The following is a 14,786-nucleotide window of genomic DNA, read 5'->3' as shown; positions in this document are numbered from 1 at the left end:
AAAAGTTTATGTATTAAAATCTAAAATATTACCAGGTTGGTTTTCACAGCTGTTTCAAAAGGTGTTCACTATTGTAAGTTGTAAGGTATCCTTTGATTGTACTTATTTGTTCCACATTATTCATTGTTGTATCCTAGGACCTACAATAGATACATATATATTCAACAAGGGTGTTCTTCCGATGGCATTGAGGAGTACACTTCATCAGTCACTGGCTTCATCAATAAGTGCATCGATGACGTCGTCCCCACAGTGACCGTACGTACCCCAACCAGAAGCCATGGATTACAGGCAACATCCGCACTGAGCTGTAGAGCTGCCGCTTTCAAGGAGCGGGACTCTAACCCGGACAGTTATAAGAAGTCCCGCTATGCCCTCCTGACGAACCATCAAACAGGCAAAGCGTCAATACAGGACTAAGATTGAATCGTACTACACTGGCTCCGACTCTCGTCGGATGTGGCAGGGCTTGCAAACTATTACAGACCACAAAGGGAAGCACAGCCACGAGCTGCCCAGTGACACGAGCCTACCAGACGAGCTAAATTACTTCTATGCTTGCTTCGAGGCAAGCAAAACTGAAGCATGCATGAGAGCATCAGCTGTTCCAGACGACTGTGCGATCACGCTCTCCGTAGCCGATGTGAGCAAGACCTTTAAACAGGCCAACATTTCGTGGGCCAGATGGATTACCAGGACGTGTACTCCAAACATGCGCTGACCAACTGGCAAGTGTCTTCACTGACATTTTCAATCTGTCCCTAACTGAGTCTGTAATACCAACATGTTTCAAGCAGACCACCTTAATCCCTGTGCCCAAGAACACTAAGGTAACCTGCCTAAATGATTACCGACCCGTAGCACTCACGTTTGTAGCCATGAAGTGCTTTGAAAGGCTGGTCATGGCTCACATCAACACCATTATCCCAGAAACCCTAGACCTACTCCAATTTGCATACCGCCCCAACAGATCCACAGATGATGCAATGTCTATTGCACTCCACACTGCCCGTTTCCACCTGGACAAAAGGAACACCTACGTGAGAATGCTATTCATTGACTACAGCTCAGCGTTCAACACCATAGTGCCCTCAAAGCTCATCACTAAGCTAAGGACCCTGGGACTAAACACCTCCCTCTGCAACTGGATCCTGGAATTCCTGACGGGCCGCCCCCAGGTGGTAAGGGTAGGTAACAACACATCTGCCACGCTGATCCTCAACACGTGGGCCCCTCAGGGGTGTGTGTTCAGTCCCCTCCTGTACTCCCTGTTCACCCATGACTGCGTGGCCAGGCATGACTCCAACACCATCATTAAGTTTGCCGACGACACAACAGTGGTAGGCCTGATCACCGACAACGATGAGACAGCTTATAGGGAGGAGGTCAGAGACCTGGCCGTGTGGTGCCAGGATAACAACCAATCCCTCAACGTGATCAAGACAAAGGAGATGATTGTGGACTACAGGAAAAAGAGGACCAAGCACGCCCCCATTCTCATCACCAACAAACTATCATGGTCCAAACACACCAAGACAGTCGTGAAGAGGGCACGACAAAGCCTATTCCCCCTCAGGAGACTGAAAAGATTTGGCATGGGTCCTCAGATCCTCAAAACATTTTCTACAGCTGCACCATTGAGAGCATCCTGACTGGTTGCATCACTGCCTGGTATGGCAACTACTCGGCCTCCGACCGCAAGGCACTACAGAGGGTACTGCGTACGGCCCAGTACATCACTGGGGCCATGCTTCCTGCCATCCAGGACCTCTATACCAGGCGGTGTCAGAGGAAGTCCCTAAAAATGGTCAAAGACTCCAGCCACCCTAGTCATAGACTGTTCTCTCTGCTACCGCACGGCAAGCGGTACCGGAGCGTCAAGTGTAGGTCCAAAAGGCTTCTTAACAGCTTCTACCCCCAAGCCATAAGACTCCTGAACAGCTAATCAAATGGCTACCCGGACTATTTGCATATGAATAGAGTGGAAATTAGCTAACTTGATCTGTAAGGTAAGTAACTTTAATGTGTCAAGCAGATTACACGTTTTCTTTGCCTTTTCCGAAATGTAGCAACGTTTAATACATGGATTTAAGGTTGTAATGTTAACAAGGTACCGAAAAGTAGTTTGAAGCAATGTTTTCATTTTATTAGCTAAACAAAAGTTGTTTAAACAGCAAAATTGTCGTGGAAATCAGCCTTGTTTGCAATAACGTCATTTAGGCTGTAATGATCTCCAAAATTCTAATCATTAGGTCATCACACCGTTGATATAGCAATGGACGCTGATAGTTTATCGAATACCATTGTGATGCAGAGGGAGACACTATTTGGCCGGGGGACGTTATTTGGCATAACAGGCCCCGTAGAGGTAATTGCCCCGGGGCCCCAAATGCAGTAGTCCGGCACTGTGTGGAAGCACCTGCTTTCAATATACTTTGTATCCCTCATAAGTGTTTCCTTTATTTTGGCAGCTACCTGTATATCTTTGCAGATGATCTGTCTATCTGGTCAAAATCACTGATACAGGTCCCCCTCCACCCTTTGGTGGTATGGATAACTTATGTCTCCAGAGAAAATTAGATTCAAATAAAGGTCCTATTTATCAACTTTTTATAGACGGAATTACATGTTTTTGGCAGGGGTCATATTGATACAGAAACATTAAACAATGATTTAGATTTGTTAAAAACATGTTGATTGACAAAGTCATGAAAAATGTGAAGTATTTTTACCCCATTCGGTAGCTTGAGGGTTAAAGCCACACACTGTTCTGTGCATACCATCAAAGAGTGGGTCAATTTGACAGGCAACCGTCAGGTGATCTCCATATATGTAATGCTCAAGGAGTGACATTCCATGAGAGCTTTCTACATGATTTGAAGCATTGCTTCATTTGTTTACAAAGTCTATGACAACAAAAACAATGGTAACAGGTCCCTCATTTGTTTTATATATATATAGTAAGATGCCCCTGCATCCCACTGCTGGTTTCCCTCTGAAGCTAAGCAGGGTCGGTCCCTGGATGGAAGACCAGCTGCTGCTGGAAGTGGTGTTGGAGGGCCAGCAGGGGTCACTCTTCCCCTCTGGTCTAAGGAGATCCTAATGCCCCAGGGCAGTGAATGGGAAACGGCTCTGCGTAGGGTGCTGTTTTTCAGATGGGATGTTAAACAGGTGTCCGGACTCTCTGTGGTCATAAAAAATCCTATGGCACTTATTGTTATTGTTAAACCTGGTGTCATGGCTAAATTCCCAACCTGGCCCGATTCCAGCATATATGTCCAGCCTTGGCGTGACCCTGGACAACACCCTGTCGTTCTCCGCTAACATCAAGGCGGTGACCCAATCCTGTAGGTTCATGCTCTACAACATTCGGAGAGTACTACCCTGCCTTACACAGGAAGCGGCACAGGTCCTAATTCAGGCACTTGTCATCTCCCGTCTGGATTACTGCAACTCGCTGTTGGCTGGGCTCCCTGCCTGTGCCATTAAACCCCTACAACTCATCCAGAATGCCGCAGCCCGTCTGGTGTTCAACCTTCCCAAGTTCTCTCACGTCACCCCGCTCCTCCGCACACTCCACTGGCTTCCAGTTGAAGCTCGCATCTGCTACAAGACCATGGTGCTTGCCTACGGAGCTGTGAGGGGAACGGCACCTCGGTACCGTCAGGCTCTGATCAGTCCCTACACCCAAACGAGGGCATTGCGTTCATCCACCTCTTGGCTGCTGGCCCCCCTACCTCTGCGGAAGCACAGTTCCCGCTCAGCCCAGTCAAAACTGTTCGCTGCTCTGGCACCCCAATGGTGGAACAAGCTCCCTCACGACGCCAGGACAGCGGAGTCACTCACCACCTTCCGGAGACACTTGAAACCCCACCTCTTTAAGGAATACCTGGGATAGGATAAAGTAATCCTTCTAATCCCCCCCTTACCCCACCCCCCAAAAAATACAAAAATACAACAAAAAAAACATATTGTAAAGTGGTTATCCCACTGGCTATAAGGTGAATGCACCAATTTGTAAGTCGCTCTGGATAAGAGCGTCTGCTAAATGACGTAAATGTAAATGTAAAATATATCACTCCTCACCTCTCCACCTTGATAGTAGATGTGTGGTGAGTGTTCTGGCACAAAAATGAACCAACCGTTCAAGCTAGAGGCACCAAACCAACTTTCTCATGTTCAGGCTATCCTATCCAAGCCAATCAATCATTTTTTACATCTACTTACTTTTTCAACTAGAACCAGTCACTATCATTACTACTGCAGTCACTACCACTACTATAACATATTTCAGAACCATAAATACTTCAAAACATGCTAGCAAGCACACTACATTTTCTTCAGGAAATGTACTTTTTCTAGTTTTTTATTCATCTTGAAAAAAAATATATATATTCTTCCTCTGACATTATATAGTATTTTGTGTATATTGTTGACAAAAAAGTACAATTAAATCAATTTTAATCCCACTTTGTAACACAATCAAATGTGAAGAAATACAAGGGATCTGAATACTTTTGCCAATACGAAAATAGCTAATAAGAACATTTATAAAATATAGGCCTAACATAGTTTTCAAGATGGCTTGAGAAAGGCCTATGCCTTGTAGCCTATAGCTACTGCAGCATTAAAAGGGCTGTCAAATGTGTAAAGAATATTCAACACATACACACACACACACACACACACACACACACACACACACACTCTTTATTTTTCGTAAATCACGACCGATCAAAATCTACAATATTAGGGCTATGAAGATAGGCAAAGTTATTGGCAAATTTGTTATCTTATTTTGTTTTCATCGACATAATTAGTTTTCAAAAATGTAACAGCGTGCAAATGATATAGCGTATTAGTTTAACATTTAGTCTATAGAAAAATTGATAATTTATAGGCTATGCACGTTTAGGCCTACTAGTCCTACTTTACCCACGCACCTTATCATTCAACATTATTTTACGCGTGGTAATTTTTCAATAGGCATAGTCATTATGCATTATGCCAAAATTGTTGGCTATCTCCAAAAAGTGTGGCTTGTAATTATTACTCAACAGCTATTTTCATCCGTTTAAATGTAATGAACATGGAAAGATATGAAATTATAGTGACCTTACAGTTTAGCTATGTCAATGCAACATAGCCTATGTTAAAAAGTTGACTCAACAATCACTTTATTATTTTTGGAAAATAGTTAGAGATCTAGCCTCGGCCTACTATGTGAAATACTTCATATTTACACATATCTATGGGAAGTAAATAGGTTTATATCAGAAATGTCTATACAAAGCAATGACACCATAAGTTTCTCGATGAGGACAACTTCGAAGACATAGTTAAACTATTTTTCTCACTTGCTTCCTGTAACTGAAATTAACACACTTAAAACATTCGCAAAGAATAGTTAGGCTACACCATTCTAATAACGGTGTAAAAGCCTACTAATAGCCTAATTCACGCGCACTTTCACAAGACGTCCACTTGAGGCCGGCAGCGCACCATGACTGAATATTGGTTAAAACCGAGAGGACGCCCGCACAATACGTGACGGATGCTGTAAAGAAAAACCAGTGAGTTTTTGATAATAATCTTTACAAACAGATATGCAACTGAAAAGACTGCAACTGAAAATACAGATTTTTTTAAATCGCCAATAAACAAACGATTATCCGCATATGTAGGCCTAAATATGTTGCATTGACAACTCTACCTATAGGTGACGCACTTTTGAACAGCCCATGAGGAACTCTCCTTCATCCCTGGTTCATTGGATGGATTAAAATAAGAAACTATACAAAGAATGAGACCAGTGTAATATAAGCGGGATCTTGCTATGTTGTAAAAAAAATGTATCTTGCATCAATTCACTAAAGTAGGTCTAACTGAGTAGACCCACAGTTATTCGTGAGGCCTACTAAATAAATAAGGGCATGTATTGTTATACGGCTATTAATATTATAATTGATGTAACACTAATACGGATGAACTCATAATAATGATGATAATAATAATAATAATAATTGTTATTATTATTGTATTATTACTCATATTCTGCCTTAGTGCTGTAGTAAATGCATTAGCCTACTGTTGATCAGTCTGTCATTGCAAAACGTCAGTTTCCCCATTGAGTAAGACAGGCCAACATGATACATAGGCCTACAGCAGATGTAAAATGTAAATCAAGGCCTATATGCACAGGACGTTTTCAAAGACACTGTCCACGGAGTGAAACAGTGAATATTACTACGCAAGGAGACAATGGCCTACAATGAATGGTGCGATGTTGTATGATCAGTGTGCAAACAAATGCTTATTGGGGTTGTAATTGATTAATATAACACAATGCTTGCTGACTTCAGTAAAGTTTCCATCATCTCAGTTTTCACGTACAAGCCATGGCTACCATTCTGCTATCATTAGTCAATTGAAATGCAACAGACTTGGCACTGTTGCCTACTATCATGAGGTGTCCCGACGTAAAATGAGTTCAACTGATGTCAACCTTCGAAATCTTTCAGATATAATTTAAAGGAAAATTGCAAATGGCTCAGAACTGGGCAGCACAGCTGGCCCTTGGATGTACACAGAGAGCAAACATTAATAATATGCATGTCAATCTCTCCTGGCTCAAAGTGGACATCACTATTGACATATTGAAAGCACCGAGCTGTCTGTTTAAACGACTAGCACACAGCTCAGACACTCATGCACACCCCACAAGACATGCCACCAGAGGTCTCTTCACAGTCCCAAAGTCCAGAACAGACTATGGGAGGCGCACAGTACCACATAGAGCCATGACTACATGGATCAGGTAACTGATGCAAGCAGTAGAATCAGATTTTAAAAACAGGTAAAAATACACCTTATGGAACAGCAGGGACTGTGAAGCAACACAAACATAGGCACATTTTTACATTTACGTCATTTAGCAGACGCTCTTATCCAGAGCGACTTACAGTTAGTGAGTGCATACATTTTTTTTTCATACTTTTCCCCCGTGGGAAACGAACCCACAACCCTGGCGTTGCAAACACCATGCTCTACCAACTGAGCTACACGGGACTGTAGGCACAGACACATGCATACACACACATGATAACATACGCACTATACACATGGATTTTGTGTTGTAGATATGTGGTAGTGGAGTAGGGGCCTGAGAGCACACACTTAGTGTGTTGTGAAATCTATTATTAATGTATTGTAATGTTTTTAAAATTGTATAACTGCCTGAGTTTTGCTGGACCCCAGGAAGAGTATGGGGATCCATAATAAATATAAATACAAAATACAAAGTAAATCTTAGAGTGTAACCTCGGCATAATATAATTAATAATTAATAATCATATACATAATCATAATAATCTTAACAATGTTTTATGGTTTTGTTTGTATTTATAATAATTGTACCATCATTGTCATGCGCTTGTAATAATGCGGGAGGGATTGGCCTCGTAGATATAAACAGTAGAACATTGCAAACAAAGTTAGGCTACTAAGTCATGTAGCCCGGGCAGATTTGGACTCACACCCCATAGCATTTTCTTACACTTGTGGGTCACCGAAGATGGGCTTTATAATAATGACAATGACTAAAAACCTACAGTTAAGAACAGAGTTATCTTATTCCAACAGTGCAACTTTATTGGATTATGAAAACATCATACGTATTTTCATGGAATTCAGCAATAGCAAAATAATGAATATATCACTGTAAGTCTATTGCGGTACATACTAGGTTATACATTACGATTGGCTTTATTGTTATAGTACAGACTTTGTAAACATCAAATTACCAATTATATACTTTTCATCAGTGAATATTGGACTTGCACCAGAGCAGGTAGGCCTATTAAAAGGTTGTGTGTAGGCTAATGTAGGCCTACGTAGTCCTAAATTAATAGGTCGTTAGTTGATGTGTCAATACGACAAACGAACTGCACTGAACGTCGTGTGGATCCAATATCCATTATCCCAATATTCTGGCCAATAGAAATTGGGGAGCCCTCAATCCCTGACTAATCACAAACGGATTGGAGAAAATGAAAACACGGAAAGACGATGCCAGGGTATATGGTGGGGTATGATGGAAGTACCATAATAATGGAAAATAAAAATGGAATTTAAAGGTAGGCCTAAATGTAAAATGGTAGACCCTTATTTAAACAACACTATGTGGTTGCTATGAGTAAACACACCCAGGTCAATGGTTTGTAGGCTACATTTTATACTAAGAATTTATCACACTTATGTCAATAAATGTTACACCGACTCTTAGCACTATACTTCAACATAAAAATCAACACTGATAATATAAGGCCCCTTTAAGACCAAGTGTCCTCAGGCCTTATTGGTAGACATAAATGCAAACGTAAGTACCTTGAGCTTTTCTACTGGTTCAGCTGGGTATGTAAAATGTCCTGAAGATCTGGTTCTGAACGAATCCCTTCCGTTCTGCTCGAGTCCGCCTCTCCGTGCCTGTTCCTATTGACGCACTTAAAGACTCTTCCCTCAACCTTAAGGCGAGTAGCAGCGACCAATCACCATGCCATTACAGGCTTCAGAGGAAGCTGTTTATGTGACTCCAGCGCTAATTAAGCTCATGAACTAACAAATCGCTTGCACAACTGTGAGGAACCGATCACATCCATGGATTGTCTGGCGCAGTCGACCACCTTTATGGCTATTCATTGATTTGTTGTTACTTTGGCTTCTATTCTTGCTGCACTCTTCGTTCCAAAGTTATTTATGCTGACAAACTTTCTCGGTGTGGAGTAGTAGCCTATTTTTACGAAGAACGCCTGCACCTCTTAAATTCTAAGCTGGGGAATCTTGACTATCAAACTATGTTTCAACCTACACCGAAGAGGTGTTTTACTATAGAATCGTTGGTAGCGAAGGATAATCCTCTACCAGTGTCGAGGTCTGAGGAGCCCATACGACCAGCGGCTCTGAGCTATGCAAACTCCAGCCAGATGAATCCATTTCTGAACGGGTTTCATTCCAGCGGCAGGGGCGTCTACTCTAATCCGGACTTGGTGTTTGCTGAGGCGGTCTCACATCATAACAACTCCGGTGTCCCAGTTCATTCGGTGCCCCCTCCACACGCGTTGGCTCACCCACTTTCATCCTCCCATAGTCCGCACCCTCTTTTTGCCAGCCAGCAAAGGGACCCCTCAACTTTTTACCCATGGCTAATACATAGATATAGGTACTTGGGTCACAGATTCCAAGGTAGGTTGAGATCGCATTTGTGTCTTTGACGTATTTATTACGGATTGATACTGTTTGCCCTTTTGGATTTTCAATAGCATTTCTCGCTAACTGTAGCCTATATAAAATGTATTAATGAGGATAAAGACACGAACGCTATAGTGATGTAAATATCAGTGAGCTATCGTATATATATATATATATATATATATATATATATATATATATATATAATATTTAAATGTAGTGTCTTGAACAATTTTTTAAACAGTTTTTGTCTGTTTATAGGCTAATTAGAACGGTTCAACTGGAATAGACTACTTTCAGTAATGTAGGGCATAGTATTTCTTAATGTGGCTACACGGGTTCACATTTATTTTGCCTGTAGCCTATCATTTACATGTTGTTAAAGGAATTGCAAAGAGTGGATTTTTAAAAATTCATTTAGCATCTAAAACATTTTATTGAAACAAAAATAAGCATAACACCGTACAAATCGATATTGTAGATCTATATCATTAATTGGCTTGTTATTTTGAACAAAATGGTAGAAAAAAAATGTTTTAATTAGTTATTACTTCCTTTTCTTTTAAATATTTGTGTGTTTAAACTGAGTGTAAATCAACTAAACTACATTGATAGAAGCCTGTGTAATTTATTGCAATCGTCTGTGCCATGGAAGATGCCATGGGTCATATTTGTGGGCTATGTTTTTATGGCCGAAACTGCTGTTTACGAAATTGTACACTATGCACTTTTTAAATCGCACTATTAATTTATAGGCCCCCAAATTGGACTGTCATTTGAAAACATTATATTTTATGCTGGTGCATGCACATTATATTTATCTGAGACATGCAAATTGTATAGTAGGTCCAACTGAACGATCTCTTTTCATTTGGAACGAATAATGGTTATTTTAATAAGTGTCTTGCTAATAATTAATAATAATTAAGACAAATGTAGGCTTAATGTAGCCTGTTTTATTCTCCACCATATACTTACATTATAGCCTACCAGTGACTGTAATGTAGAAAATACAAGTTTGAAAAGGGGTAGCCTATAGGCTTCCAGAACACTTTGTTATTGTAGACCATTGTGTTGCTATTTTCCATGTGTGTTTATACGATAACGAAAGACTGGATAGAATCGCCACTTAATTAGCTACTGCATAACCCTATCGTTGCCATTTGAAGACTATAAACTGTATCAATTTGCTATTGTTTAAATGATTGCTGTCGGGAAAAAAAAATGTATAGGTGTTGCTGTGACTAAATTGGTCTCAATGTTCAATTGAGTGTTGCCGTAGACTTTAGCTAAAAGTAAGAAGACCCAAGTCTACGGTATAGCCAAAATATGATCATAGCATCATCATCTCTTTAGCCTCAGTCTGCAAGATAAGTGTTCATAATGAATATCCCTCCCATTGTCGTTTTCAGGTAACGAAACAAGCCCGGAGAGCTTCCTTTTGCACAATGCACTGGCCAGAAAGCCCAAAAGAATTCGGACAGCTTTTTCACCTTCGCAACTTCTGCGGCTTGAGCACGCATTTGAAAAAAACCATTACGTCGTAGGTGCCGAACGAAAACAGCTTGCGCACACCCTTAGCCTCACAGAAACTCAGGTAAGAAAATATTTCCCTGAATTTAATATTCACAAGTTTATCGTTAAATCCGCATTAGGCCTACTTTGAATAGGGAATGGATTTAAAATACTATCATGTCAAGTTGCATCAGACCTGTCATGACCCACAGGTTTTGGGAGTAGGTTTCAAGGGGTGTTTTATAGCCTATATGCCTGTAAGGCTATAGTACTATAACAACTGTTTTGGTGTAGGCTACGGAATCTGGAATATGCTACATTTTCTCTGAATAATTAGGCTACTTATTGGAAATTCAAAGTTCTCATTGCATAGGCTATAAGTGACATTAGGGGAATTATTAAAAATATATTGAAAACACGATCATATGTTGTCTATTGGGGGAAACTGCACAAATGCCACACTTAGAAGAAAGGTTCCATATCGCCTAGAACCAAAAAGGGTTATATCGCTTGCTTTATATATGGAACCCCTAAAACTTCTATAGGCCTATAGAACCCTTTTGTATGGTTATTTTTCACTGAACCAAATGGTTCTAGAACCCCAAATAAACACAATTCTAAGAGTGTATGGTTAAATATAGACCTAGACCCAATCCATATAGCAAGTAAAATGTATGAATTTCACATGTAGGCCTAAATGCATATTTACTGTGTTTTGGTCATATCGAATGTCTGAGAAAGTAGGCCTAATTTAAGAATTGAAATGAAGGGGGGAAACGATACAAATTAATAAACGTTTGTTTTAATTTCTCCAAATCACTATTGGATTAACGAGTAACCCGCAGTTTTAGAGAGACACAAAAATATATGTATAGGCTACACCATTGGCATTGAAGCTTTAGTTGGAGCAAATCCATGATCATAGGCTACAACCTCGTTTTAGGCGGGGTTGAGAAAAAAAGGTTCCCATTCAAAATGGAGGGCAATTAACCAGTTAACCATTTTATAGGATCTATGGCACGCTAAAAAGAATGAGCCGGACTCAATGAATTTCCCTGGCCATATTTAAGATCGTATTTGTGCCTATCAGCTTGCGGAACGGTCGGTGTCTTTTGTCCCAGTGTCACCACCGGCTCTTCTCTAAACGGAGGCTATTAGAGGGGAATGAGGAAGAAATGAACCATCGCCCACTTCAATTAGCTGACTGAAAGCACATTAAATGCACCTCACTTGCCAAGCTGTCGGACGAATGGCTTGTAGATATGAATATAGCCCACTGTAGCCTATTGACATGCATTTAGAAAAGGCTTAAAATTAACAGGTTTATAAATAAGCAATGTGGATTTTAACAATTGTTTAAAATTATTATAAATTAAATTAAACATATTTAAGCAATTGCATATCCATGGCCATGTTTGCATCATGGTTTTTTTCGACCAATACGCTTAGGGACGTCAATTTCTGGTATATTGGCTTATGTTTATACTAGGCTATAACTAATATAGACCTAGAGCATGCATGCCGTTTTTTACCTTTATCCCATTTTCTCTTGAAAATAACCGTACTTCTAGCCTATAATGTAAAACCTTTAGTGCCATAGCATTGGTCAAATTTTCACACGGCAATCTATGAGAGCCTATGGAAAAATGTAAGGCCTTTACATTTACATTACATTTTTGTCATTTAGCAGACGCTCTTATCCAGAGCGACTTACAGGAGCAATTAGGGTTAAGGGCCTTGCTCAAGGGCACATCGACAGATTTTTCACCTAGTCGGCTCGGGGATTAGAACCAGCGACCTTTCGGTTACTGGCACTACGCTCTTAACCACTAAGCTACCTGCCGCTCCTATTATAGCCTATGCTTGTATCTTTTGCTGTTCTGCCATTTGAATTCACACTTTGCGCACATGGATGGTTTTTCTTTAGTATTTGTGAATTTATTCTAGCCTTTATTTGTTTCCCTTAGGTAAAAGTGTGGTTTCAGAACCGAAGAACCAAGTTCAAACGGCAAAAGTTGGAGGAGGAGGGTTCAGATTCGCAACAGAAGAAGAAGGGGACCCATCACATAAACCGATGGAGACTTGCAACAAAACAAGGATCGGGAAGTCCCGAGGAAATTGATGTCACTTCAGACGATTAAAATAGCCTACTAAATTGTTTGAACCTGGGACAGCCGCATGGCGTGAAGTATGACATGGCTAAGGATGCTGTGTACAGGGAGAAGGTAAAGCTAATGTCACATTTCGATTCTTCGGAGATCGGCAGCTGAGGGTGAGAGAATTCCAATTGGTGGCGCTTCTGTCACTACCATGGGTCTGTCAATGTGGATCAAATTGCCCAGGCAAAAGTGATCGACAGTATCGCAGTCCACCTACCTGACCCCCTTCCACTCACCAACCCACCACTACAATCTCCCACGAACCTCCCAAAAATTAATCGCCAATTCACATTGGAAATTTGCACTTCTGAAAGTTTCTAAATATGAACGTTTCCACTCAAGATACCAAAATACAAAACTGTCTTTGTTAAACTTGAATTGCATGGTAGACTTTCTGGTAGTTTTAATTTGATAATTTTCTCAAAAACAACTTTGTTTTTACTAAATCTCAGAGATGTTGTGCTTCTTCCTTTTTACAAAGTGTGCAGTCTTTTAATTAATGATTCTCGTGTTAAAGTGATTGTGAAAACAGTATGAAGTAGCAGTGCTGCGTTATAGTGTTTCTAAAGAAAAGACTAATGAAAATGAATTTCGAAAACTTTATAAAAGTTTATCAAACCACATATGAAGTACTTAAAGGGAAAGTATCCAGGACACTCCTTAAACCCAAGCTTTACCATGTCTCCGTTATTCTGTCCCGAACATATTGTCAGGACTTGACCCTCCCGTGAGAGTTGCCACGAAGGACTAATGCAAGAATTGACAGCCATAGAGGCGAGAACTTCAAGCACTGAGCGTTTCCATGTACAGAGATTAAAAGTTAATGTTTCTGTTAAACCCTCTTTTACCAGAATGTAAATAATTTTGTGTTTGTGTTAAGTTTGCTACAATTTTAACACAAAGTATACTTCCAAGAAGTATGTAATTGTCAATATTTTGTCAATAAAGTTTTATCAATATGTTGCGCGCAGAGTAAAAGTAGGCCTATATGGTTTTGATTTACGATCAGCTTTCATATCTTCACATTTTATACCCGCTGTCACCAATCACCCGCTTCATAGCCTATATCTTGATTTTGGTCAAACCAGTCTCACAACTAGCCTACACTTGAGGTAGGCCTATGACTCATTTCAGAAGTAATCCAGACAATGTGGAGGCTTGTTAAAAGTAATTTATAAATCATGCTTTATAAATCATGCTATTACGAGAACGCAAAAAAAAAATATGTGGCAAGTGCATGGTTGTTTTTCCGAGAGGGGCAGCGTCTGGTCTGCTTAGGCTACAAAGCGTCCTACTAGCTTTTGTGAAAGTGCAAATCAGTTTGGGCAATTATCATGGGAGTAATATGAGGGGGAAAGGGGATGCATTGCCCAGTGGTCCACGTTAATCTGTTAATCCGTGGATCCAAGGGGGTTTGGTTGGACATAATTTAATACAATCTGACTACCCCTCAAGAAGCGATAAGAGAAGGTTGCAATGTGCAGCAAAATGGGATCTTTGTTTAAAATCTTGTCTCGTACAGCCACGGGTATACACATACACACGCTCTTCCCACAAATGGATCATAAACAAAACAGCATCAAACCATGCATAGGCTACTCTTTTCTCATTTATGTGTAGCCTATTGTGCTTGTGTGTGCAAAAAGAAAAGCATGTTATTTTAATTTTTTGTTTTTACATCTAGGCTATATAAGACCTTTATATAGCCTACCCACATCTTTCATTATAAATGACTCAAACATAACAATGCACATTGGAAAAATATTTACACTAGTTATCTCCGAAATGTGTCAAGTCCACTATGCACATTTTATGATGTGAGGTGTAGTGTTTATTTCTATAATTGTTTCACAGCTTGAAAATGAG

At 40.3% G+C, this 14,786-nt stretch overlaps 1 protein-coding gene across 2 annotated transcripts; it reads left to right on the top strand.

Moving 5' to 3' along the window:
• Window positions 1–8,422: 8,422 nt before the first annotated feature.
• On the top strand, window positions 8,423–14,017 carry LOC121582636 (homeobox protein EMX2). 2 transcript variants are annotated; one of them, XM_041898587.2, is made up of 3 exons: window positions 8,430–9,240; window positions 10,659–10,843; window positions 12,729–14,012. In XM_041898587.2, the coding sequence occupies exons 1-3, from the start codon at window positions 8,853–8,855 to the stop codon at window positions 12,900–12,902; spliced, it is 747 nt and encodes a 248-aa protein (XP_041754521.1). In that variant the 5' UTR covers window positions 8,430–8,852; the 3' UTR covers window positions 12,903–14,012. The 2 variants fall into 2 exon arrangements, with proteins under 2 accessions (XP_041754531.1, XP_041754521.1); XM_041898597.2 differs by lacking the exon at window positions 10,659–10,843 and having other exon boundaries at window positions 8,423–9,240; window positions 12,729–14,017.
• The last annotated feature ends 769 nt before the right edge of the window (window positions 14,018–14,786 follow it).

Source organism: Coregonus clupeaformis, chromosome 1, assembly GCF_020615455.1.
Source record: "Coregonus clupeaformis isolate EN_2021a chromosome 1, ASM2061545v1, whole genome shotgun sequence".
Lineage (NCBI taxonomy): Eukaryota > Metazoa > Chordata > Actinopteri > Salmoniformes > Salmonidae > Coregonus > Coregonus clupeaformis.
This window is presented reverse-complemented; position numbering and strand designations above follow the sequence as displayed.